The sequence below is a fragment of the Orbicella faveolata genome, unplaced genomic scaffold (assembly GCF_042242905.1).
Source record: "Orbicella faveolata isolate gen_17 unplaced genomic scaffold, um_ofav_v1 contig_46, whole genome shotgun sequence".
Classification (NCBI taxonomy): Eukaryota; Metazoa; Cnidaria; class Anthozoa; order Scleractinia; family Merulinidae; genus Orbicella; species Orbicella faveolata.
In genome coordinates, this window is record NW_028301576.1 from 28,572,725 (window position 1) to 28,600,025 (window position 27,301).

General features: G+C 39.0%; 1 protein-coding gene, 2 long non-coding RNA genes and 1 pseudogene across 3 annotated transcripts; all 4 read left to right on the forward strand.

Moving 5' to 3' along the window:
- The first annotated feature begins 10,409 nt into the window (after positions 1-10,409).
- LOC110064450 (RING finger protein 151-like) lies at positions 10,410-11,894 on the forward strand (annotated as a pseudogene).
- Positions 11,895-14,211: 2,317 nt separating this feature from the next.
- On the forward strand, positions 14,212-19,824 carry LOC149099462 (uncharacterized). Its single transcript, XR_016203444.1, has 4 exons — positions 14,212-14,475; positions 18,547-18,645; positions 19,498-19,578; positions 19,771-19,824. It is a non-coding gene; the product is annotated as an uncharacterized LOC149099462 (long non-coding RNA).
- A 131-nt stretch (positions 19,825-19,955) lies between these two features.
- On the forward strand, positions 19,956-26,368 carry LOC149099463 (uncharacterized). The gene is made up of 2 exons (XR_016203507.1): positions 19,956-20,139; positions 26,325-26,368. It is a non-coding gene; the product is annotated as an uncharacterized LOC149099463 (long non-coding RNA).
- LOC149099464 (uncharacterized) lies at positions 21,741-22,859 on the forward strand (the record flags this gene model as incomplete). The annotated part of the gene is made up of 1 exon (XM_089277950.1): positions 21,741-22,859. A coding segment is annotated over one exon (894 nt), but the record flags the coding sequence as incomplete, so codon positions are not given.
- Positions 26,369-27,301: the final 933 nt, after the last annotated feature.

Sequence of the window (27,301 nt, forward strand, 5' to 3'; positions counted from 1 at the left end):
GGACTCAAAACCTCTTTCACTACAGTATTGTTGGTACTGTTGCACAATACGCTCAGGTATCATCATTCTGATCATGTTTGGGGTTTTGATAACCTCACCAGTTGATAGCTTCAAAAGCCTTTCGCCAAAAGGAACATCTTGGAGAACATGCGGACTTGTGATGAACGAAATGAAATCTTCTAATTTCCCCAGGTCAACTTTCATTCTCCAGTATTTGTGGCTTGGAATCGGTTCTGCTCTCCCATGTAGCAGGGTATGGTTTGGAGCTATGTTATAGTGGTAATTGGTGAGTGTTGGGGTAAATTCCTGCACCTCTTTGAAAGACAACTAGTCCGACAGGATTGAGAGTATTTGCTGTCGAGTACTCCAGTGCTGAGCATTTAAGTAACTCTCAGCAAACACTTCGATAAGCTCCAGATCCTTCTAACTTCTCCCGCCAGTTGTTCTTAAATACCCTTTGCGCTCACATAATTCATTCCACAAGCATTTTGAATCTTTTGGACCAAGGACATCCAGAACTGCTGAAATGCACTGCTCGGCTTTTCTCACATATCGGCACTTAGAACGGCTGTGTGCCTCATTCCATGGTACTGACAGTACGTGGTTCACTGGGCTGATGTCTCGAGCCTGTAGAAAGCAGTTGAGTTGTTCCCTGGACTCATCTTGCACGTCGGTTAAACTACCCTCGCTTTCCTGTGAAGCCTTGTCTGGTACATAAAATCTCTCTTGTTTATACTTGCTTTTACATTCAGTTTCAGTGGTTGGAATGGAAAAAGAAATGTCGCTATCAGTTTCACGATTGACCTGAAGTGCAAAAAAGGAAAGAAGAGGTTTGAATTGCATGTGCGACGCTAGGGTGGGCCTGGTGGGTGGAGGGGAAAGCGATTAGGTACTTTTGTCTATCTTTTTGAAACCCAATAGGCCACTTTTGATATATTACAATTCAACTCAATAGTGAGGTTTAGAGTACACAAGCAAAAGAAATAAATAAACATGGTCATTCAATTTTCTTTGTTTGTGTCCTCCAGGCATCGCTGTCAAGCTTAGACCAAGAGAGGGTGCCCTGGCTAACCGAGTTACCCAGATAACTGAGCTACCCTGGGAGAGCCAATTGTTCATACATTCCTTTAGAAAACACATTGAAGTGTTTACATGCCAGAAAGGGTGACCCGGCTAGCCGAGGAGAGAAACTGCTAAAGCAGCATTACATTCCAAGATAGCCTTTAAAGTGAACTGCCTCTAGTGACTACGCTCAATTAGAAGAGCGAAAAATAATAGCCCAAGACACTGAAAAGCAGCTGCTAGTGGAACAGGGATTAAAAATTTACACTTGCTGCCAAAACGTTTTTTTTGTCCGTCATCTGGTTTGTTGTGCTTAGCGGCCACTATTTTCAGTGAATGAAATCTTCGTATATTTTTATACCACGATTTTACATTTGTATTTCTTATTTTAGCATTTTATTGAGGGCTACATACTCACCAGGTTTAACTCGCTCAAACTATCTGCGATCTTAGCAACTTCTGTCATATGCCCTGTTTTAGGCACTTGTTCTTTATACACGCTGAACATCTTTCTACATTTTACGCAAACTCTTTCCAAAAAAAGGCAAATGTGTTAACGCTACAAAAATTATTCCAAGGACTTGTGATTTTAGACGGATAGAAGATTTGAAGCCGGACCAAATTTAACTGTAGCTATTTTTGAAACCATAAACAAATAGAACAATTGAGAAAGGTTGATGGTGCAATTGAAGGATTGGAAGGGTTGAGGGAAAAATAGAAATGTGATGTGTTTTCTTCATTACTAACCTAACTTAAAATTTTTTCTTCCATCAGTGGAAACTTTGTACCCAAAAACTGGAGTTTTGCTTTATATCTGGATAGACTGCTTTTATATGACAAACACAGTGTGAGCAGCTGATGGAATACGGGCTCCAATAAATGAAAGTTGGAGCGGTCGCAATTAACTGGCTATTAATAGTTCATCAAACACTTCATCGCTTACCTGAGCCCACAGGGACAAACTGATTTGTAACTTCCAATAACTTAATGGATTGGGACAAATTTATCCCTTTTTGAATTGTTGGTACTTTCCGAAGGTCCTTGCAGTGGCTTGAAACAACTTCCTCTACACTATATAAACCACTTGGCCTTCGTCAACCTATGCCCAATCGTGCCCGATGAGCAGGACAGATGGTCATTTCCAAGAAGGTTGATGGCTTTTCGAAACACCCACATTTTGCCAAGATAAGTTCCACTTCAGTTTGAACAAAGGAAAATTTCAAGAACTTTTTGTGTCTTTTAATCTCCTTATTACAGTGGGTGAACGGTATGATGGAATTTGAGGAACTACTGTGTTTGTCTGTGCCACAAATTCCACCAGCAATATTGAAGAACAAACATGACATTTGTAATCTGTACTCCCCCAGTAATAACCTTGGTTTCTTCTGAGGTGAGTGCATTGTTTATTTAGATAAAGAAGTAATATTTACTTTCCATGGGAACAGTTACCTGTTATTGGCTTCCTAGACAACATACAGTCTCACATACGGAATTAAATTAATTGGTGCGATTTCTAGCACTAATCTGACCTTTTTTCATTTCTTTACTAGGTTTAATAGGAAATTCTCTCTTATTGAAGCAAAGACTCAGACATCGGCAACTAAGAGAGTTTTAAATATGACTGACTCTGACACAATGGATTTAACATATTTGCAAAGTTGATCGTGCGTGACAAATCAGGGAGAAGTAAAAGTTTCGTGTTTCTCTCCTTTTTTTCAAGTTAGTTTTTCACTTGTGTAAGCCATGATTGATATAGATACATTTTTTATAACGAAGTAAATGTAAAAGGATTTAAACGTCTTACACAGTGATTGCGATGTCTCTGACACCAATTTTTTTATTTTGGTTTGGGGGTGACTTGCATTACACTAGCTCACTTAGTAAATTTCAATGGCACTGAATTGTGATTTTCTGGAATTTTGACCGGCGCTCATGCAAAACTGCTTGTAGATCCCAAATAAATGAAACTGCAGACCTAAACCTCAATGACTGGAGACTCTTTGGTTAAAATATCAGAAGATTTGAAGCACTACCAGTCAGCTTTTTGCCTCGCTGGATTTTGATTATTTTTGAGTTTTGCATTATTGAGAAAAGTGTGTTTACTTAATTGGGGCTCAGTTCGCTCAGAAAGAACAAGAGATAGAAATAATCACTATGTCTTGACCAAGGAAAAGTCAATATATGCAATTAAGTTGAGAAAGATTCACAGCGATGTAAACGTCTGTGTAACAAGAGGCTGAAAAGTGTGAATTTTTGGGTTCTTGCGGAGTGAAATGCCAGCTTCCCGTATGAAAACCGTTTTTCTTGGTTTTCTGCCGTTGTATTAAATATTTCAAAAAACTAACTTGATTTCCTTTAGTTACTTAGGCCTTCAAACTGACAAAGTCTGAGCAAAATCGATTTTTTGACCGTGGCCACGATTTCTTTGACTTTTATTGGCAATTACTCTTAAAAACCGAGGGGAACTTTACAAAATTTACTTTCAGTGAGAGATGGGGTCTTACTTGAATGAGGAGGCTTAATGCTGTGTATCCTACCATATAGCTGTTTATTTTCTCATACAGAATGTTGATTTAACCATAAGCTCTATCAAAAAAGAACTTGATCTTTATGTTGGCAGTGATGGTGTCCTGAAGGAGGATTGCAAGGTTATTTATGTTGTTATTGTTGTTCACATGTACTGGCTTCCTGTACATTTCTTATCTTTCATCAGTTATTTTATTTACACTTTGAAAGTAACAAGAATGTAGTGATAAAACAATTTAAAACAATTTATTTCCCCCTAGGATTTAGAGAACAGTGACAGTGATTGCAGTCTCCTGGAAAGACCTTATTGGATGCAGGGTGCAAAAAAAAGCTCAGTATCATCCGTTACCTGTTAATTATAAGTTTTTGTAATAAACTTTGATGAATTGCATTTTTAGCTAGCAAGAGTGCAGCATGTGTGTGTCATCATTATTATATTTACAAGTATTCTACCGTTGCACATTGAACAAGGATTTTTTTCCAAAAAGGCTTAATTGCTACTCTAGGATCCAGGCAATAACAATGTACTTGACAATTGTTATCAGAAAATGTAAAAGTAGAGTTGCCACACTCAGATGAGTCATCAGGTGATTGCACAAATGAACAAAAAATGTACAAAGGCCTTTTCAACCAGGTCTTATCTGTTAAAACACATACAGCTTAGGACGTGCAAGGGAAACCACAAGGAAATGTGAGTAAATACCACATTCTAACATAATTAAAAGCTGAATTAAAGGATATTAAGTTTAAACATCAAAGCTTCTTATTAAAAGACACAGGGCATTAGATGTTGAGTGTTGTGGGCCAGCTTATTCCGGTTTTAACCTTAATTCTAAGGCCTGAAGGCCTGAAACATTTTTGGGCCCCCAACTTGCAAAGAAGTCTGCATTTGCCACTGAAAACTGTGTGAAACTAATAAGATAACAATAGGCCTTCACTTCTTGGTTATGTCTTGCCATTTGTTGAGCTGCGCAACATTGGTAGCAAACTTTTGCCATGCATACCTATTTGTCTCCCGGACAATTAAATCTACCATTAAGTCTCCGAAAATCAAATCAAAAAAGAAATCATACCAACAACAGCAGCTTTATTTATCGCTTATAACTTCTTTTATCAATCAAATTACATAGTAGTAAGGTATTGGTACCTACTGTCAGACTCTGCCTAATGTTGGACACAAAATAAAAAAGTCACCAGAATGTAAAGGAACAAACCACATAAGAAAAGAAAATAGCTTGCAAGGGAAAACAAATAAATGTCATTGTTCCTACTACGTCTTGTCTCATTTCTTTCGGAATTCTAACAAACAAAACACTTTTCTCACCTGTGGCAAGATGGCGCTTGCTTTCTTTCCCTTTAAATTTCCTTTACACAGACAAAAATCCTTTGCAATGAGTGTAAAATCCAACACATCATCCTCAAAGCTTCGTCAAATTATTTTCATAGCCATTTTGTGTTCCATGACCCTGATCAGGGTTAAGTTCTGATAGCATCTGCTGTTCAAGAACGTTTTTCGCATAGGCCTGCAATACCAATTCTAACACTCCCTGTAACACTAGAACAAAGACTGAAGCGATTTGATTTTAATGAACAGATCACGTATTTGACAGTTATTTACCGATCATAAGAGTCATACCGGATGCAGTGTTACAGTCATTACAAAATGTATTAGTTTCTTGTAAAATAAGTTTAATTTGCACTGTATTGTATACCGAAGTACTGAAAATCAATTAACTACTAATTATTAACTTGGAAAATTAAATATTTTGATCGACCCCGATAGCTCAAAACCCCACTTACTCAAGCAGTTTTTCATTTCCCTTCAGAATTTGAGTTACCAGGGTTCTACTGTATGCTGAATTGAAATGCATGAATAAAAAGACAGAGATTAATATAAACTTAGTATTCATTGACCCTTCGGTACCCTGTTAGCTGACAAAAGGGCTCTAATTTTAGTCTTCAAGCAAAATGCCTCCCCACAAAACCCTTTTATGGAGGGACGAAGGCATGTTTGCTGCCATTCAAAGTGTAATGAGTGGGTAACTTTCAATTTGCAAAGCAGCTGCCGAATTTAATGTTCCAAAATCTAGTCTTGGCCATCATATTCATAGGAGGTTACAGCATGGAAAAACGAACGGCCCAGATATGCTTGTCACCCCTACTGATAAGGCCAAGCTTGCAGCATATCTTGTAGATGTCAGCAAGCAAGGATATGGAAAGAGCAAGGAAATAATCATCTTCATGGCAACCCAAATGGCTACCAAAAGAGGAAAGGAGGTTAAAGGGCATTGTTTATCAGATAAGTGGTGGCAACATTTCTTGAAAGGGCACCCAGATGTCTCCATGTGCTCTACGGAGAACTTTAGAACTTCATTTTATAGGCGGCTGTTGGAGATGATGACGCACAACAACTATGGATCTTTGCTTTAAAAACACACCTAATTTTCAACTTGAACAAAAGTGGTTTTGAGTTTGATGCAATCAACAAGATCGTTGCTGCAGCAAGAGGCATGAAACATGAACTGAGAGTGTCCAATGGTCAGTAGGAAAAGGTTACTGTATTGGCGTGTGCGTCAGCAGCTGGCAAAAGTATTCCACCGAAGTTCATCTTCAAAAGTCTTAGTGGCTAAGTACCAAATGGTGTTCAGGAAGGTGCTCCATGAGGAACCTTGTTTGCGGGAAGTCTGGCTAGATCAAGAAAGATCTATTTTTTGTATACTTCCCGAATGCCCCATACTGTTGCTGGTAGATGGCCACAAAGTGCATGTTACAGCGAAGCTGATCGAAACAGCAACAGCAAATAAAGTTCTGGTCTTCTGCTTCCCTCTGCCCTCTTTGCACCTTTTGCAACCTCTGGATCTATCCCTCTTTGGGCCGCTTAAAAGAGGATGGGTGCGCACCTGTGCTGCTTTCAGTCACATCACCTGTGCAGTTATTAATCAGTTCAATTTTGCAAAAATCTTCAATGTAGCCTGAAGTAGCAGCACAACCCCAGATGTCATAAGGAAAGGTTTCCAAAGATGTGGCATTTACCCGTGTGATCCCTGTCTTTGACTACAGCAAGTTATCTCATGTGAACTGTGCTTAATTATGAAATATGAATGAAAAAGTGATTTAATAGTATTTATCATATTTCTCCAACTTTATCGGTTTGAAACCTAGCCATTAATTTCAAATTTGTTGTAAATCAAGAATTAAGTTTGTGGTTAACGTTAAGAAGTAGAAATAATACTGGAAAGTGAGAAACAGGGCTTTTCAGAGTAGAAGTCTACACCAAGACTTCCATCGCAAACAACATGTCAACTGGCACAACTGATATGACAGTTTGACAGCAAAACATAGGAGTTGATGCAACAAATTACCTCTTAGTAGATCGATTTTGCATACATACACGTGCTATCAATACTGATTTTGGCCAGGGCCAACTTTGAGTGTTTTTTTCTAGCTTTTTCTGATCGAGTATGTTTTCTTATAAATCTATTATGCAAGATTTGTTGCTTTTGCAGGAAGCAGTGGTCAACAACCAGAGGCTTGAATGCAAAATTTTATTCAACAAATCCAAAAGAATTCTTTGGCGTGGCCCAGCACAGTTTTCGTACATGCTTTTGCTGATGCAATTCAGCGTACGCACAAGGATTGGAAAAAACAAATATGCCATCAATAGAGTGATCCGGCAATCAACACCTGCACTATCTGTGCTATTTTTCTCTATGTTTGAACGGATTGTATTAATGGCTTTAGTCTTTTATTACAAAAATATATTAGAAAAAGGTAACAATGCAAAGAACCCAGCAATTCTCAGCTTTTTCTTTGTTACCGAAGAGATTCCAGATGACGAGATTTCTTGGTGTCTGATGCCCACGGACATTCCAGGGAACCTTTTGCCCAAGACGGCAACGGCAGATTGAAACTGTTTATATTTCTGTACATCAATTGCCCTGACAGGCACTGAAAAGTTGGCACACATTCTGAGCTACTTGTGGCAGCTGAATTTTTCTTAGAGGCCCACCTTTACACTTTGCATTTGTATTTTGTAAAGAACTTTAAGAACTGCAATTACAGTGAAAGTACCTGGTTTGCCATTGCCCTGTCTTCAGAGAATGAGCATGTAAGAAACAGCAAGATGTGGTAGTACAGGAAGCAACAATCACTTGCCACAGTGGGAAATGGAGGGCCATGCTTCAAATAATGGCATTAGTGTCAGTTATCAGTTGACCAATTTTTGCAGCATACCCAGTGTGAGCCAAGCAGTGAGGTCGTTTTGCCATGCAGTAGAGAGCCCAAAAATGCAACTGCCTCATCAGGTGTTGAAAGAAAATATGATCTTTATTACGTGAACAAGGACATCCTTGGTACCTCAAAATGCCACTCTAGAGCCGAACCACTTTGTACCACTTCAGCCATCAGTTGGTTGTAACAGGCCAAGGGTGTAGCTAGGGGGGTCCTGGGGTGCCCATTACCCCCTTTTGTAGGGTTTTTTAAGCAAACAACCCACAACAGGTGGCGATCGTTGAGAATTAAGCCCACTTTTTAAAATTTGTTTTGTATCAAAGTATTTTGGTCAGTGGCTCTTGTATTAAGTTTCCGTAAAATAAATTGATCCATATTTAGCCCTCAAGGTGCTGTTTATCACTACTTCTTCACTTTTAAAGCATTCAGAGTGTCTACCTCACTTTCATTCAACGTAATTCTTCCTATGACACAATGGCTACAAGTTTTTCTCTATTCAGTTGTCATATTTTGACAAAAAAACAGAAACTGTACCATTCTTTGGCAAACATCTGACCTCAATACAATGGTTTACCATTGCAAATGACCTCATAATGATGTCACAGTAATGTGTGCATATCATTTTGATAACAGCATTGTACTGAGCACGTAAAATTTGATATCAACCAATGGTTTAAGTGCTTTTCAACTTTTAGGTATGGGTCGCACTTGGAAAATCTTTCCCAGAATTTCTTTACTTGTCGGTGGAAATCTGTCATCGTGGGCCTTTGCCTATTGTGACTGCACGTTTTCTGCTTCAGCCAAAACTTTGCGAATCGGCAAAACATCAAAGATGCCGTAGTGCTTGGGTGGTGCAGGCAGATTTTCGAAAAGTCAACCCAAACAATGGGAATCACAAAGGTAACTGTCAATGCTTGTCAGCGTAACATGAAAAATTATACACGCGGGAAGCTCAGTTCTAGTTTGCAGTCTTTCATCATGAATGGACGAGGCTATTATTATAATCCCGCACAATTTCAAGGTTTTCACGGTTTTTACGGCGATAGCATGGAATACCCGCAGTATGCTCCCATCTACCATGATGTGACTTGGAAGGGGAATGTAACTGAGCACTTCACATGTGAGCATTGCCCAGGAAAACAGTCTACCGGCCAGGTCCATGGAAGCAAGTGCTTCACAAGCGTCATCGTCTTCATCTTCCCAATTGTCTTCTGATCCTGAACCCGCAGATACTGGAAAACGATCTTATTAAAGATGGTCAGGTGATGAAGAAAAAATGCTATCAACCTGTGGGCCGAGAATTTCGATTGCATCAACAGCAGTCAAGCTCGCAAAGCTTGGGATGACATCAACAAGCAAATAAATTTGAAATTTGGTACTGACAACTATCTCCCACTAGTACAACCCTCCGTTTCTGTCTAAAAGTTTTCCTTTCCGGTTGTGGTTTCAAATTTTTCTGGTTTTTTAGCCGGCAAAGATGAAAACTTTTCCCAAATGTGACCCACACCTTACTGGGAGAATTTCCAACAGTTTCCCATTGGTAAACCATTTATAAAGAAAAGTTAATTTATTCTATTTTTAATGCCTTACTATTGATAAAACATTGGGAACTCACGACATGAAGTTCAAAAGTGTGATAAAACAAGTGATCTTATGTAATTTTGTCTGCTGAACAGAATGCTTCAAACATGCAAGTGTGATATAAAAATGATGTTATTACACATGGTAAACTGTCACTAAACCGATAAAAACGGGCCTTCTAAGCCCAATAGTTACTTTTATAACAGTGTCTCATTTTAATTCCTATTGTACAAAGTTTTTGCTTCTTTTTTCAGTTCAGCTTGGTATAACAATTATTTAATGCAGATAAATGCAGTTTTTTCACCGGTAGCCATGAGTAACTATGAGTAACCATGGATAACCAAATGACGGTTAAAAGGATACTCTTAATATCGATCAGTTAATTCATGGTTTCCCATGGTTGACCGAGGTTACCTGTTGATTTTCTTGTATAGCGGTCATTTGAATTACTCTAAGATAGCCTGCTTTGGGAGTACCACCGGTAGTTTGTAATTCAACAATTACTTTATTATTTCATTCCTTTTTCAACGAGAAATAAGGTGGAGATGACCAATATGGCACACCATCTGTAGCAAAATTACTTTTCGACATATTACGACTTATTGCGACTCATATTAGACATATTACAACTCATCATGTATCGAATAGACATGAAACAGGTCGAAATAGGTTGAAATAAGTAATGTGATATCATCGTTATGTAATTCTATCTCGAAATACGATGGTTGTCATGGCTATACCATGTAATGCAAAGCTCGTAATGAAGTATACCATGTAATGTGAAGCCGGTAGTGACGTTTGAACCCTTGGTTACCGCCTGTTGTTAAGGACGCAACCTATTCTCCTACACGAAGCCTATTTACCCCAGTTTCTCTCAGCTCGATACAGTTCTGCCATATTTTGATTGTTTTGCTCTTTGCCCGATCGTCTTCTCGTGAAAGTGATCATTCAAGCTCACAGTTCGCTCAATAGGATTATTGCCGCTATCTATTTACATTTGGTTCTTTAGATTTATTGCATTATTTATTTAGTGTTATCTCATTGTTGTCGTCTGCAGCTCCTCGATCTGTTCCTCTCTCACATGCTTGATCATTGCTGCCCTCAATCATTGTCTGTTCGATCCATCTTTCTTGTCTTTCTTTTCGCTCATTTTTGTTCGTAATTTTTAAGTCTTAACTGTCTGATAGAATCATGTCCGGATATTCTCCTGAATTGTTTGTGGAAAATGTGGACCAGGAGTTTCTTTGCAGTATCTGGTGAGTGAATGTTATTCCTGCATATTTTGCAGCAATTTAAGAGTTCTCTGCCAACCCTGGAACGGTTTCAAAGACGTTACCATCCTTTGACAGTCCTAGCCTTACTTGTAGAGACCTTTTTCGCTTGGGCGGATTGTTGTCCTATTACAGACCACGTGGTATTCCCTAGAAATTTGTTCTTTTATCCATCTAAAAATTATTTGTTCATATACACCCAGCTATTTGAAAAATTTGAAGGAAGAATTCTCAAGAGTATCATCACATGGTCTGAAATGGGGCAACAAACCGCCCAGTCGAAAAAGGTCTATTCCTATATATAAGTAATGCCATCAACTTTTCCATCGAAAATTGCAGAATTTTTTATAGACATATTTGTAGAATCAATTTTTAGGGCTGTGACAGCATCCATTTTTGTGGCTACTACCAATTTTTTTGGAATAAATTGTGACATGTTTTTTTGTTGTTGTTGCAGTTATGGTGTGTTCAACAAGCCAGTGTCTTGTCAAGATGGGCATTCCTTCTGCCACCACTGCATCACCCAGTGGCAGTCAAATAATAATCATTGTCCAGTCGACAGGAGAGTTTTAAGTGGTACTTTGGTTAGAAATCTTGTAGTTGAAGGTGCTATTAGCAGGAGAGTAATGAAGTGTCCATCAACGATCTCTCTTCCTGGTGGCTGCAGCTGGACTGGGCCAAAAGCTGGTCTGGAGAATCACCTTCCACATTGCGATATGAAGATTGTGGAATGCAATTTTAAAGGTAGAGGATGCATTCTTCGTTCTTACCAACGTGAACTTGCCAGTATCTGCTAATTTGCCCTCACAGGACAGAGAAGTGCCCTTCCTCTGGTGTGGATGTTCCACATAGTGATCAATCAGGTCTTGATGAGCTTTTTGTTGGCAAATTGGTGCCATGTCCGAACAATTGTGGGATTCAGGTTGAAAGGTAGATTTTAGTTAATTATGTATTGTTATTGATGGGAGCTACTTGTGGTAGATACTCTTCATTTGCTCTTTATGTAAAATATTACTTGCTGCTAAATCTTTTCCACTCATTTTTCTTTAGATGCAAGATGCTGTCCCACTTGGCTTTTGTGTGTTCAAAGGAAGTGTGACCCTGCCCCCTCTATGCTGTAGGATGTACAGAGGTGCACTCATTAGCAGATTCAGATTCCTCAAGTCACTTCAAGCTTCTCCTCAAAGCTCGTGTTTCTGGGGCATGTGGAGTAAGTCTTTGTAGCAATGATTTAGTTATTAAATATCCATCAATGAACATACCATTTAACAAATATTTGTCATTACACATGTCGTCTTGTAATCGTAATAGAATAATTGAATATTTTCAAATGCCATCTTTTTTCCAATATACAATGATTTTACATTTTTCCTTTTTTCTTATTTACTGATATTTCAAGTTCCATTGCCATTAATAAATTATTTTCCAAAAACACTGTCGTGATTATTTTTTTTAAAGGGTGTAGTTTCTCTACTGTCAATTACAGTAATTTTAAAACATTTTTCCCAAATTTTGTTGGGTCAGGCTTTCTTAACTTCCTTGGAAAAATTGTTATTATTTTATTTCTTTTTCACTGGCCTCTCTTTCTAAAAAGTACTTGGACATTTCTTTTTCTAAAGAAATGTCCCCTAACTTTGACCATTATCTACGCTTTCTGAAATCAAGGCTCGAGTTGGAGAAAAAAAGTGGCGATATGGAAAAATGGGAACCTCTTGCAGAATATATACCTACTGATAGATAGCATCACTTCTTCTGAAGCGTTTGCAGCTATCAACTTTGCCAACCATCTCGTACATACGCTGTCACCTACGAGCTTTTTACAGCAATCTGCTCTTTATCTTCGCTCTCACATACTAGTAATGCTATACGTAATCAACCTAACAATACACTTGAAACACTTGTTTCGTTTTCTTCCCCTTTGTACCATCTTCATTGTTTTTTTTCGTTTTATTGTAATGTTAGATTTATTTTTGTGGATTAAAAGGTGCTGTAAACACTATTAGTGTGAGCATTGTAAGTATAGTATTGTAAGAATAATAAGTTTCGTCTAGTACAATAGTTAATGTCAGCTCTGTAAGTAGTTATTCCCAAGTAGTATCTAGTACTGTAATCATTTATTCTGTGTTCTGTAAGGCAATAACATTAAAAACAAAAAACAAAACAAAAGTACTCGGAAGTATAATTTTCCTATTGGCGATTTGTGACTAGTTCCGGCTTGTCCAGAAAGCATAACTATCACTGCAAAATTTCATGTTTTGTGCCCATTACGTAAATTTGATATACCTTTCAGTCTAGTATATGAATATTGCCTATGAAGTTCAAACAAGATCTATATTCGATAGCGTGGCTTTTGCTAGTGGGTCAGTCAACGTAAGCGGGCGGAGCGTGATGGGTGATTAGCTAATGAGGGGCCTAATGAGAAGGAAAGTAAAAAATGCCTGGAAGCATTTTTGAACAACTTGTCGATCAATCTCGTACCCAGGGTTTCTCTTTTTCACACCCCTGGAGCGAGAGAGGGGTGGGAAGAAGAAAGACCCTAAGAACAAGACTGCTTTTAGGAGATTTTTGTGTCTACTTATTTTATTATTATTTTTTTAACCAGGATCAAAAAACAGTAAGACTCTCTGCTCCTCTTGACAACTAAATCCATGGAACTACCTCGTTGAGAAGGTAGACTGCCTGCGAGAAGTTTAAGTTTCAAGTGAATGAGATGGAGTGGGGAGGCGAGGTTGCAGGTGCAGAGAAAATAGTCTGTGGTTTTGCCGCCTTTGAAACCTGATCGATTGATGGTTCCGCCCTATTTGCAAACCGATAACATTTTGCGGCAAAGCTATTGTTGTGATATCTATCTGGTAACTGAACAATTTGAGTTTAGTTGAGTTCGTTGTTTATTTTCAGTGAACGTTTTAACCGTAAACCCTTGGAATGATGGAATGATGGAATCAGCCATGAGAAACATCAAAAAAGTGTCCCTAAAAAATAGACGATATCGACTTTTCATGATCTCCTCTTCTCTTCGTTCTCTTATTTACATAATATTAAATGAGGTACAACCGACTACCCGTATCTTCTAGAGACCTCTAGGGTGAAGGGGAAAACTTAAAATGGAGGGTCTCTGAGCAACTCTGCATCTGAGCGGAATGTAGGTTGAAATTATTCAACGTGTGGGCTGTAAACTCTACCAGTCCCTGCTCGTCGCCCACCCACTTTAATCTTTGATCAAACCCACTGACAGTGACCCTAAACAGGCTAACGAGAATACAAATTTATGAGCAACGATTAACAAGATTAGGCTCAATTAATGGCCGCTGTTCGGGAAAGGAGCCCGCGCTTCACGTAGACCAGACTCGAGAAAGCGGCGGAAATCGAGCCTACAATAAGATGGGGGATCCCATAAAAAGAGGCCAACAAATTTACAAAGCTCTTTGCAGCCATGAAACAAGCAACACTCTGTTAAAACTGTCAACTTGTGTGGGCGGACACCCGTAATTGATTGACAAATAGGAGAGGTCCAAAAGATCTTTTCTGTTTCCACCAGATCAATTCGAATAGAGAACTATTTGTTTTGTTGATATTCCCCAGGCCCTGGATCTTGACAGCTCATTTGGAATGACAGGTATCACAGTTGTAAACGTGTGCGTGTGCCATGAGGCAATTTATACTTCAGCATCGCTTTGCCGATACATCGAGGACCTCTTAGGACCACTAAAAGAAACGCTTTTTCACGCTACTCGTTAGTTTGCCCGAAAGCTAATTAGAAATGAGTTTGCCAGCAAGTCCACAACTTAGCATCAGCGATGCAGAGGTATGTCTGAAATTTCTCTTTCCTGAGCCGTGCGTTATCACACTAGCAACTTTCCCACACTTGTCTGGCCTGCTGGTAAATAATTGTAAATGACAAAGGCATTCTTTTGCTTCGTGTTTACTCGTGCTATCGAAATTGAAGCTAACAAGAATTCGTGAATTGATCTGAACTTCTGTGCGTTTTCGTGCATTTGACCTTTGATTTGCGTATCATTGTCGCGAAGTTTAGCTGCGCCGACCAAATACATTTAATTCTTATACAATTTTTAAACCTGCATTTTTCGCATTGCGAAATAAAGTCGCCTGTCGTTTTATCGCTCCTGATCAGAAGTTTAACCGTTTGGTGATGACAACCCCGAATATCGTGCCATGTGGCACAATGACGTATTTCCTATCAAAACAATGCTCTTTTAACATTACCTAATCGTTTTTTACACTAAAAATAAACTATGGATGTAGCCAATCAAAAAGAATCCATTGTGGAATTCATAGATCTCATTGGCTAGTCGAAATTCACTTTTTGTGTATGCGGCATGACAAGCAAGGTTCTATTCAAAATGGCGTCTTCGAGCAAGCGACCATGCATGACTTTCACGGCTGAAGCAGCTGAAATTTGTGCCTGAGGTGGCAGTGATGCTGAAAGTGATATTGACAGTAACACTGGTGGAATTTCGAGTGGAGAAGAGTTTGATTTAGACCAAGAACTCGAAGGAAATCGTGCTTCAGAGAGAGAATGGAGGTAAGCGATAGTGTAAACAACATGATGAAATATGAGTGCATTGGTATTTAGCCTTTACTTAGCCCAAATTTTGCACTTTTCCCGTCATCTTTTTGTGAAAAATGAAACTACAAGTCTTTAGTAAACTAAAATGATGGAAATAGAAGCTTTCTGGGCCCGATTTATTCATTTCTTACCACAATTTTGAGTGCCATACAATCAGGTTATTTTTTCGCGCAATGCATAACTCGAGCCTCCAAACATGTGTTCGCGAGAAGAAAGACAGAAAGAAATATCATGGTTATTTTGTCATTCGTTTGCATTTTCTAGTGTCCAAAGAATTTGCAAATAACATTTTCTTTCTCTGAGAACCCTTTTCTGATGAAATTTTATGGAATTGACGTATAATATTCCTTTTACTTGTTTCATTTGTATGTGGACATAACCTTGGAATGTTGTCGGGAATGTTTCATTAATAGCGGAAAAATCTTGGGTTTGATCAAGTTATTTATTGTAATTCTGTTTTTTACTTCACTGTTAGTAGTGTACAAACAACGCTATATGTATTTTATCGAGCCCTAAAGAGTAAATATAATAAGGTTTTGAAAGAAGAAGTTTTTTGTTTGATTTATATATCATCAGTAATGATCTCTCCAGTTTGTGACCTTTGATCAAAGGACATTGTAAGATCTAAAGAGCAAATTTTAGCTCTCCTGATTTGTTTTTTTTTGGTGCAAAATTTGCTTATTAGCTGCTGAACCTTTCATTTTATGTTGGTGTTACAGTTTTGTCCCTTCCAAATTCTCAAAAACTCATTTCACATATGTTTTTTTTCCAGTGAGCATGAGTCAGATATCGAAACTATGATTTCTGATAGTGACTCTAGTGAGCAGTCGGAAGATGAGGTAAGTGACTCTGATGCGTCTGCAGAGGAACAAGAAAGACCACCAGGAAGAGGTAGGAGACTACCCCAGCAGAGGCCAGCAAGGGGTAGGGGCAGGGGTAGGGGAAGGGGTGATCCTCCCCCTGCACCTGCAGCTCTACTTGCACCTGCAAGTAGAAGTTATGAGGATCCTGATACACCAAATCAGATTCCCCCTTTTACCCCAAGGAGACCACCCTGATTGCATCTGAATATGCCAGTGCTAAGAGGTGCAATAACAAGGGCGGTAGATTTTTTCAGGCTTTTCTTTACAGCAGAGCTTCTAAGAACTATCTGTACCCATACAAATAGCTATGGATGGGGGGCCATTGGCGACAAACCCTACTATGGTGACAAGGAAGGTGACTGGGTTGAAACTTCTCCTGAGGAAATAGAAAAATTGATTGCCCTCATTTTATATTGTGGCCTGGTACATGTTAGCTCATTTCACCGATACTGGAGCACAAAAACTTTATACCATGGGTTGTGGGCATGGAGAATTATGTCCCAAGACTGATTCAAGGCACTTATGGCAATGCTTCATGTTGTCGATCCAGATGAAGAAGATGAGGAAGACAAATTGAGAAAGGTGAGTAGCTTTTTGGATTTTTTCAAGCAAAAATGCAAGGATCTATACCAAACTTTTCAACGTGTGGCTGTTGATGAGAGAATGGTGAAATCAAAACATCGGTCTGGAATTCGGCAGTATATAAAAAACAAACTAACAAAGTGGGGTATAAAGTTATGGGTCTTGGCAGATAGTTTGAATGGATACACCTGTGACTTTGATGTATACATAGGGAGAAATGCACAGCAGGAGGTAAGTCCTAATGGGTCAGGGTATGATGTAGTAATGAAACTTGTTGCCCCTCTGAGGAACCAGGGATATCATTTGTACTTTGATAACTTTTATACTTCTGTGAAGTTTGTGAAAGATTTGTTTCAAGTTTTGATTCCAGCCACAGGTACAGCTGCTGAGAACAGGAGAGGATTCCCTGAGACAATGAAAAAGGGACAACAATGGGCACGACGGAAAGCTCGGGGAAGCATGAGGTGGGAAAGAGATGGAGTATGCCTTGCTCAGCAATGGAAGGACAACCGACCAGTCACTATCCTTACTTCAATTGACAGTGCCAATGATTTTGTAATGGTTGCTAGAAAAGAGAAAGTGGGCAATGTGTGGAGAAATATCAATGTAAAACAGCCTAAAGCATTCGAACATTATAATAACTATATGAATGCAGTTGACTGTTCAGATCAAATTCTTGCAAAGAACTGTGCTCTTCAAAAGTGTATGAGGTGGTGGAAAACATTGTTTTTTCACATGATTGACATAGCTATTGTCAACAGTTACATTCTATTTCAACTTCATCGTGCAGAGCACCCTGACAATGAAGCACTCAAGTGTCCCCAAAAGTTTGCAATTGCAGAGTATTGAGAGGAACTTGTGAGAGATCTAGCGGGCTTGGATGAATATGGAACACCTCCAGTGTTCAAGCCCCCAACAAAGAAACCTGGGGAGTTTGTTACTGTGCATATACCAAAGTTTACTGACACTAAGAGGAACTGTAAAGTTTGTTATAAAGCAACACAGAAGGAAATGAAAGTTTGGTCTTGCTGCAGTGCACCACAATGTAATAATGTTTATCTACATTGCACTCAGGATAAAGACTGCTTTGAGATTTGGCACAGCAAGGAGTATCACTGCGATTAATTGTAAAAAGACACTTGTAGTTGATTTAATTTGTTCTTTGTTAGGTAAGGCCCCTTGAAACCCCAAAGGTAGCATCATAGCACTGGTTGGGGGTACACGGTCCCCGTTTTCCACCTGGTGGTTTTTAGGGTTTACGTGTCCGGCTGTGGTGCATGTAGATTTCTACTTTTAAAAACTAATTGCTATTTTACACAAGTAGAATATTTGAAATGAGTGGCATTTAACTTAAATTGTGCTCATGTAGCCAATGGGTACTTGTATCACCCATGCACCCATGTGGGTGTAGTAAAGGCAAAACAGGGCTTTTGAGGGCACCCGAAAGAAAGAGGCATAACTTTGTGAATTTTCATTGAATTTCAATCAAATTTTCAGGAAATATAGAGTATTTAATGGGAAACAACTTTTCTTTGTTCAGTTTTCAATGCTACATAAAGAGCAGATGTTACTAAAAATTTTCTCCTAAAAAATGTGTATTGCGTGACATTTTAATTAGCATAAATTGGCCTAAATTAATTAATTAAAAGAGATTCAAAGAAACTGACAACATAGTCTTGATGTCCATTTATTTAGCTTTAAAATGACATATAGCATAACAAAATTAGTTGAATACAACATGAGCTGGTCATTTTTTACCAAAACATGTCAAAAATGGCCATTTTTAGGGGGTGTCACCAAAGGGTTAAAGTGCTAGTGATTAATTAAAACAAACTCTTTGCAGGCAAGAGATCACGATGACAGGGACTCCCTCTACAGCTGGGAAGAGTTCAGTGATCAGGATGGCCATCAGGAGGAATTGATTCCCCCATCACTCAGTGAGGTTGGTATTGATTGATCAAGTTCTCTTCTATCGGTCAGCGAACTAAAGACACTGTTGTTTGGTCCAACTACTACCCAATCTTGAACCCCATATTTTGTTAGCTGAGCAATAGCCTAGTCAGATAAGAACGCTTAACTCGACCGGACCGATTAGCAAAAATAATAGCACTTTTTTTTTTCCCTAACTAACCTTGCCTTGCACATAATTTTGGATATAATTTCGTATGGTCGGAATTGTAATTAGTTTTATTTGCATAGCTTAAGGTGGCTCAAAACAGTTTCTAGCACTTAGATTGCGATGGGTCATTTAGAACTACTCCTTATCACTTAATGCTACAATCATGTTATTAAAAAACTGCATGATCATTGCTGAACACATTGTTATCATTTTCGTGACACAACAGGTTACTATAGCAACAGTACGACCTGCTAAAAACGCCCTTAACTACAGCTTTAGGGGCTTATAATTCAAAAATGTCATGGTGAATTTTTGGTTTCTGTTATTAAATTTTAAAAAGTTAAATTAAATTAAATTAAACAAAATTTTTAATGAGGCAACTTTTGGCAAACTTTAAAGAAAATTGTACATAGGGATCTGACCGACCTTAGATTTTGAGTTATTTAGTTAAAATTTAAGCTTATTTATTTAATCCCAGTTTAATATGTATTGCTAATCGCCAGAGGGTTCACAATATTGTTGGCATGTTTCAAAATGTGTTTTAAGGTTTGATATAAAATTTGAATAGTTTCAGTCAATGTGCATATATTTGCTTTTAAGAGCCAACAATATTTATGTGCTGCATGCATACCAGTTAGTCTTAAATTGTGTGAAAAATAATTTCTTGCCATGTAGGGATCCGACAATGGGGAGTTTGAGGAAGTCTTTGAGAGCCTACGCGGCTACCTTACTGAAACACCCAGTCCGGGAATCCCCGTAAGTATACAAAAATATGTTGATCATTCAGCTAATTTTACATATGTACGGGAAAGGAATTTGTTTGGTCAAACAATGTCTATTTTTATTTTAGCGGCAGCATTCAGAACTATGTTGTTGTTAAATCAAAGTGTAATATACTTATTGCAAACAATTTGGAATATAAAGTTTTATTACTCTCTGTTCAATCAGATATTGACTGTCATGGATGTGCAGGTTTATTGGAAAGATCCACGACTCAATTGAGTCACATCTTGAATTCCATCAGCATGTATATAAAATGTACAATGTAATTTAACAAGGTTTGTCTCACCAACTGTGATTGCCTAATTAGAAGAACCATCCAAAGGATAACTGCATGATTTGACAAAATAAATTGCAGTCAGTTTACAGGGAACAAACAGTGAACTTCTTCACAAGACAATAAGACAATTGATATGAAGTCAAATGTAGTTCATTTAGTAGTAGTTCCATTAAATGAAGTTCAGCCAATTATTGTTTGATTCACCAGAAGATTCTGATGATGATGAAGAGAGACAGGAAGAGGAGGAAAGTGACCAGGTTGTTGACATGCAATTTAATTAATTGTCAATAAGCATTTAATTTAAAGTGAAGTGGTATCAATGACCATTTCCTAAATGTAAATGCAACTGCAATGCACTTGTTTATGGCTCAAACACACTCAGGGTGGCAAACTAGGGGTCCCTTAGATGCTCTTTTCTATTTAAAATGTTTGTTGGAAAAGTCAAATGAAACAAGTCTATGACTGATTTTTCAGTGCATAAAATAGATACTGTGAACTTTGCCACTTTGATCGTGGTTTTGCCATTAACATTCAGATGAAACTTACACATATGTACCATTAAATTATTGTCATTAAATTTGTAACACTCATAACAATATTTATCTATACTGACAGCTGTGATGGTGTTTGGATATCTGATCATAGTAAGCATCACTTAGATTTTTTTAAAAGGTATGTCTGAACAAACATTTTGAGTGAGATATATAATTGAACATGTTAAGTCATACTACTGCTGATTTGTGGAATTGGTTGGAGATCTTTAATGGGGGAAGTACCCAACCCTTTGCATAGTTTTGATTGCGTTTGTTTTGTTTTTGTTTGTGTGTAAACCACCCAGCTCCCTGCAGATCCTCCTGGAAATTCAAACTTAGCTTCCTGGAAGTTCCAACTGTACTTGTCCACACCTGAATTCTAGTTATCCATCCATCCCAACGCATACTGTTTGGTTCTCTAATCCTAACCCTAACCCCACAAAGTTGCCCTTTCGCATGTACAATTAAGTCTTGAAATTGATCACACGATAAGTTGTTGTGCCTAGTTTGCATAGCAGATGTTTTGTCTACTCAGGTATGTTAGTTAATTGTACCATCCACTGTCTCAAAAAGACATTTTCAGCCTTAGTAGATTTATACTGCCAAAAATTATATTATTCACGCTTGATTTCTTGATAGAAATCTTGAGCTCATTGTAGTGTTTGTAAGGTACATTTTGGTGCATCATACATAATATACTTAAGCGTGCAATGTAAGTTGGGAAGTTGATTATTAAAGCAGCATGGTGGACTTCTAGATTGGATTCGTGTGTCGTATCTGTTCATTGCAATAATCCAGTTCCATCAGTTGTGGAACGTGACATCTGGCGACGAGGACTGAAGTTGCAACTGCCCAGACCATGGTGTCAATAAAGATAGACGAATTGACGAGTGTAAAACCCTTCGACCCACATGGTGAACCTTCAGGCATGGGAAGGCGATGGCAGCATTGGTTGAAAAGTTTCTCGATGTATGCCGACAGCAAAGGCTTGCTCGTCGAAGCAGATAAAGCAGATAATAAATCCAGAGGAGAGCTTTACACCTTCATTCTGCTGGCGAAGCTGTTCAAGAAATTTTTGAAACGTTGGCTGACACAGGCGAGGCGAAAGATTACGAAAAAGTGGTGAAGGCTTTGAACGATTATTTCATTCCAAAGGTAAATTCGACATACCAAAATCATGTGTTCCGCAGCATGGAGTAACAGGACGGCAAAACTGTGGCTCGGTTTGTGACGTGATTGAGGCAAGTGGTCAAGGACTGTGACTACGGCGAACAAGCTGAAAACCAGATTCGTGATCAAGTCGTGCAGAGATGTAAATCACATGAATTAAGGAAGAAACTACTGGAAAAAGGCGAGAAATTAACCTTAGAGCTGTTACTTTCGATGGCAGCAAATCACGAGCGAGTTCAATCACAGCTGGAGAATATGGAAGGCAGGAAGATGTGAATTTGGTCCGCGACAAGCAGGAAGACAAAGACAAGGAGTCTGTAAAGCGAGCATGCTACAGATGTGGAAAAGTAGGACATTTTGGACGAGACTCTGAATGCCCTGCAAAAGGAAAAACTTGCTATAAGTGTGGAGGAGCTGACCATTTTGGTTTGCAGTGTAGAAAGAAAACAGCCAAACCTCCCAAACCTAGATGGGAAGAGAAGACAAAAGGAAAGAAAAAGAAGTCAGTAAGGTATGTGGGAAGTGAAAGAGATGAAGATGAGTATGCATTTACTGTGAATTCCGCTACATCTCCTGAGAAAATAGATGTGACTGTGGGCGGAGTTGTAGTTGCAATGCTGATTGATTCGGGTGCGAGCACCAATGTGATTGACAAAAATCTGTGGTCAAAGTTAAAGCAAGACAAGATTAAGTGTGTGTCGAGAAAGAGTGATAAGAAGCTTTATGCGTATGGCAGTAAACAGCCGCTGAACGTTCTAGGAACATTCTCAGCACTGGCAAGAGTAGAGGGGAAAGAAACCGAAGCCGAATTTGTTGTTATTAATGGTGAAGGGGCGGCATTGCTTGGAAGAGAAACTGCCATACAGCTAGGCGTGTTGAAATTAGGAACCCGGATCTGCACTGTGACATCTAATGAGACAATCATGTCCGATTATAAAGAAATCTTTGAAGGGGTGGGAAAGTTAAAGAATTACCAAATTAACTTGCATGTGAATCCGGATGTACCTCCTGTGGCGCAACCAGTCAGGCGCACCCCATTTAGTCTTTGAGACAAGGTTAAGGAAAAGATTGAAGAACTGGTAGCCATGGACATAATTGAACTGGTAGAGGGCCCGACCCTGTGGGTTAGTCCAGTTGTAGTAGTCCCAAAGCAGAATGACGAAATACGCCTTTGTGTAGACATGCAAAGGGCTAATGAAGCCATTATCAGAGAACGTTATCCCATACCCACAGTGGACGAAGTGCTCCAAAACCTCAACCAAAGCACAGTGTTCAGTAAAGTGGATTTAAAATGGGGTTATCACCAATTAGAACTCCATCCGGATTCCAGGAGTATCACAACATTCACTACACATTGTGGTCTATATCAGTACAAGCGCCTTATGTTTGGGATAAGCTCAACTCCAGAAGTGTACCAGCATGTCATTCAGCAATCATTACAAGGCTGTGAAGGTGTTGCCAACATCTCAGATGATATCATTATTCATGGGAGGAACACTGAAGAACATGACAGAAGATTGCAGCGAGTTTTGGAGAGGCTGAAAGAGAAGAATCTCACGCTGAATGCAGAGAAGTGCAGGTTCCACATGACCCAGATGGTGTTCATGGGACTGGTGTTAAGCGACAATGGTATTGGCCCTGCGGAAGACAAGGTAAAAGCAATCGTTGATGCAAGAGAACCGCAGAGTGCATCAGAAGTCAGAAGCTTTCTGGGACTGGCAAACTACAATGCTCGTTTCATCCCGGACTTTGCTACGGTCACAGAGCTATTGCGCAGATTAACCAAAAAGGGTGTCCATTTCAAGTTTGGAGAAGAGCAGAAGAACACATTCAATGAGCTTAAGAGGAGGCTATCAAGTGCAGAAACTCTTGGTTACTTTGATAAAAATGCCAAGACACTAATCATAGCAGACGCAAGCCCGGTAGGCCTCGGTGCGATCCTCATCCAGGAGCAGCAAGGCTGGAAAAGAGTCATTAGTTACACAAGGGAGAATCTAAGCGATGTGGAAAAGCGTTATTCGCAAACGGAAAAAGAAGCCTTGGCTGTTGTATGGGCATGTGAATGATTCCATGTGTACCTTTACAGCATTGAATTTGAACTGTACATTGATCGCAAACCATTGGAAACAATCTACTCAAGCAGATCAAAGCCGTGTGCACGAATCGAAAGATGGATCTTGCGATTACAGCCATACAAGTTCCAAGTCAAATACCTATCTGGAGAGCAGAATATTGCCAATTCGTTGTCACGCTTACTGCATGCAAACGAGCAAGCAGAATCTTCATCAGCGCACAAGGTGTCAGATGAATTTGTCAGGTTTGCCGCAGTAACTGCCACTCCTCAAGCGATGACAACACGTGAAATTGAAGAAGCCTCACCAAAGGACAGAGAGTTCGTGGAATTGCATCAGCACATTAACGATGGAAACTGGAAAGGTGATCAGCACAAGCAGTACATACCAGTATGTGGCGAACTGTGTGTTATTGGCAAGTTAATTCTTTGAGGTACCAGGATTGTCATTCCGAGCAAGTTGAGACCTCGAGTACTGAGCCTTGCCCATGAAGGACATCCAGAAATTGTCAGTATGAAGCAGAGATTGCGATCAAAGGTATGGTGGCCTGGGATTGACAAGGAAGCCGAGAAGTTTTTGCAGAACCTGTCATGGCTGTCAGCTTGTAAGCAGTCCAGCAAACCCAGTGCCAATCAAGTCAACCCCATTACCAAGTAACCCACGGCAAGATTTGGCCATAGACCTATTAGGCCCATTACCATCAGGAGAATCTGTCTTAGTCATCGTTGATTACTTCAGGAGGTACTATGAAGTGGAGGTCATGCGTTTGACAACATCAGAGAAAGTCATAGAGTGTTTGGAGAAAATCTTCACCACACATGGACTACCTCAATCACTTCAAAGCGACAATGGTCCACAGTTCAGATTAGAAGTGTTTGAGCGGTATTTGGAGGATAACGGCATAGAACACAGGAAGACCACACCATTGTGGCCACAAACAAACGGCGAAGTGGAAAGACAAAACAAGTCCCTCCTCAAGAGAATGAAAATAGCTCAAGCTGAGGGAAAAGAATGGAAGAAGGAAGTTTGCAAGTATTTGGTAGCATATAGGTCAACCCTTCATACTACAACAGGTGTGAATCCAGCAGAACTCTTGTTTGGCAGGAAGATGCGTACTAAACTACCTGAATTGAGAGAGGAGAGTACAGAGAGTGAGATGCGAGACCGAGATGGCAAAATGAAAGCCAAAGCTAAACACTATGCACACAAGAAGAGGAATTCCCAGGAGTCAGACCTAGCTCCAGGTGACAAAGTCTTAGTAAAACAAGAGCACAAAAACAAGTTGTCAACACCATTTGCTTCTGAGCCTTATGATGTTGTAACCAAAACTGGGAGCAGTGTTGTCGTTGAATCACCAGAAGGCATTCAACTTATGCGAAACACAACCCATGTAAAGAAGTATGAGGAAGCATCACAGAATCCGGAGAAAACAGCTCCATTGCTTGATGTTGCTGATCCTGTAGAACCGGAAGCAGAACAAGAAAAACTGAGCAGCCCGGTTATGACGAAACCAACAAGGGCCAGGAAACTGCCGGAAAGATTTAAAGACTTTGTTATGACCTGAGCGTTATTGTTAAGGACTCTGTTTTGACTTGAATGCGATTGTTAGAAACTTTGTTATGACTTGATGTCATTATTGACTGTTACGGTTCAAAAGACGAGAATTAATAATTTTTATGGCCAGCCATTTTGTGAGTTTAAGTCATACTAGGTTTTTAGTTGACTTTTGATTGTGTTGACATTTCCTTAAGATCATAGTGGTTATACCAAAAAAGGAAGGGATGTAGTGTTTGTAAGGTACATTTTGGTGCATCATACATAATATACTTAAGCGCGCAATGTAAGTTGGGAAGTTGATTATTAAAGCAGCATGGCGGACTTCTAGATTGGATTCGTGTGTCGTATCTGTTCATTGCAATAATCCAGTTCCATCGGCTGTGGAACGTGACACTCATCATCTAATTGTTCAATAGAAATAAATATTAGCATGAAGTGTTAAAGTAATGATGGCGCAAGCAAAGAGAATGTACATTTTGAACATCAAAGTAAGCAATAGAGCTATCAATAAGGGCCGTAACGCATAGCACTGGTTACGGCTGAACATGTTGGATGGGTTCTTGATGTTACGGTTTAACTTTGCTGTTGTAGGTTCAATTCATCCATAAAGTAACAAATAGTTTGTAACAGTTAATTTGTTGTTATGGGTGCAGAGATCAAGGCTACAGTTCAATGAAAACTTAATGACGGCCCTGAGCAAGTTATTTTCTTTTTTTAAGTCTTGGTACTTTCTAAATGAAATAGAAAACAACATGTCCTCCATGATTCCATTGATTTATAGCACCACTCGTGAAAATTTTGAAGAACTCGAGAAACGTTAGAAACACTCGGCTAATGGCTCCTGTTCCAACAGCATTTCTAGTTCTCCCAAACGTTCAATCATGCTTCCATAACTTGATAGAAAAATTGCACATGCTTTGTATTGCTTAATTTTATAATGGTGATAAAATACAGTGTATGATTTAGCAGTTATAATGTTTTTAAATTGAGTCATTGTTTAATGATTTATCATTTCTTTGTTAATTTCATTTATTCATTTTAAGAACAAAGTGAATAGTTAATGTGGTTTTATAGAGATCTCTTGTCATGAGTTGATTTTGTTTTGGACAGGTTCTTTCCTTTACCAGAAACTTGGCTGGTTTGGTAAGGCAAAATTTTCAGGGTATTCCAATTTCAGCTCAGGGAAAATCAAATGAATCAGCTGTCCCAGCTTTAAGGCGGGATTACAGTCATATTTTTGTCAATTTTGGTGAAGTTTGTAAGAATTTTAATTTTAATCTCAAAACACTCTTAAAGCTATAGTAGTACTTCCCCTGGTGTTTTTTCTTTCTTCTTTACTTTTTCTGGTGAAGAGAAGCAGTTCTTTACAACACACTCTTAAATGTTGATCCGTTGCCATGGCAACCAATTTGAAAGCAAGAGCTTTTAGGCGGCATTTAGCCGATAAAAATTCGTTGAATCCTCCCCATTCCAAGTCATTCAAAAGTCCAATCCAAGCCACACTTCCGAAAGGAGGCCTGGCCCCTCAGTACACAACACGCACGCCTTTTTCATTTTGCTTTGGCTGTGTGGTCGCTTGCATTGTTTTATCGTCTTCATTATGCCTAAAGGAAACCGTGTTGGATCCAGAGCGGCTGTTGTCAAAAGGAGTAAAAGTAAAAAACGTTCAGGTTTTCTTGGAACACCCAAATGGAGAAAAGACGAAGAGAGAAAACGACCGAAATCCGCAAGTGAAATCACCTTTGTTGCTGATTCACTCTTAAACCTGAAGTTTTAAATTAAGTTTTCTCTTAGTCCAGACAAAGGTAATTTCTTATTTTAAGATGGTTGTTCTTGATTTGAGATGAATGTTCTTTATTTGAGAGTTTCCGAAAATCGGCTCCTTACTTTAAGATATTGATTTCAAGGACGGAAGGTTTCTTAAAATAAACCTTTCAAAACAAGAAATTGCTTCTTAATTTAAAAGATGATTGAAGATATAGCTTCTTAATTTAAGAACTAACCTTTTGCGGGTGCCGCCAACTGGAGTCTATTTTTGAACATTTCAGATTAATGTTCTCGTGCCTACTCCTGCTTTGTTCGGTTCT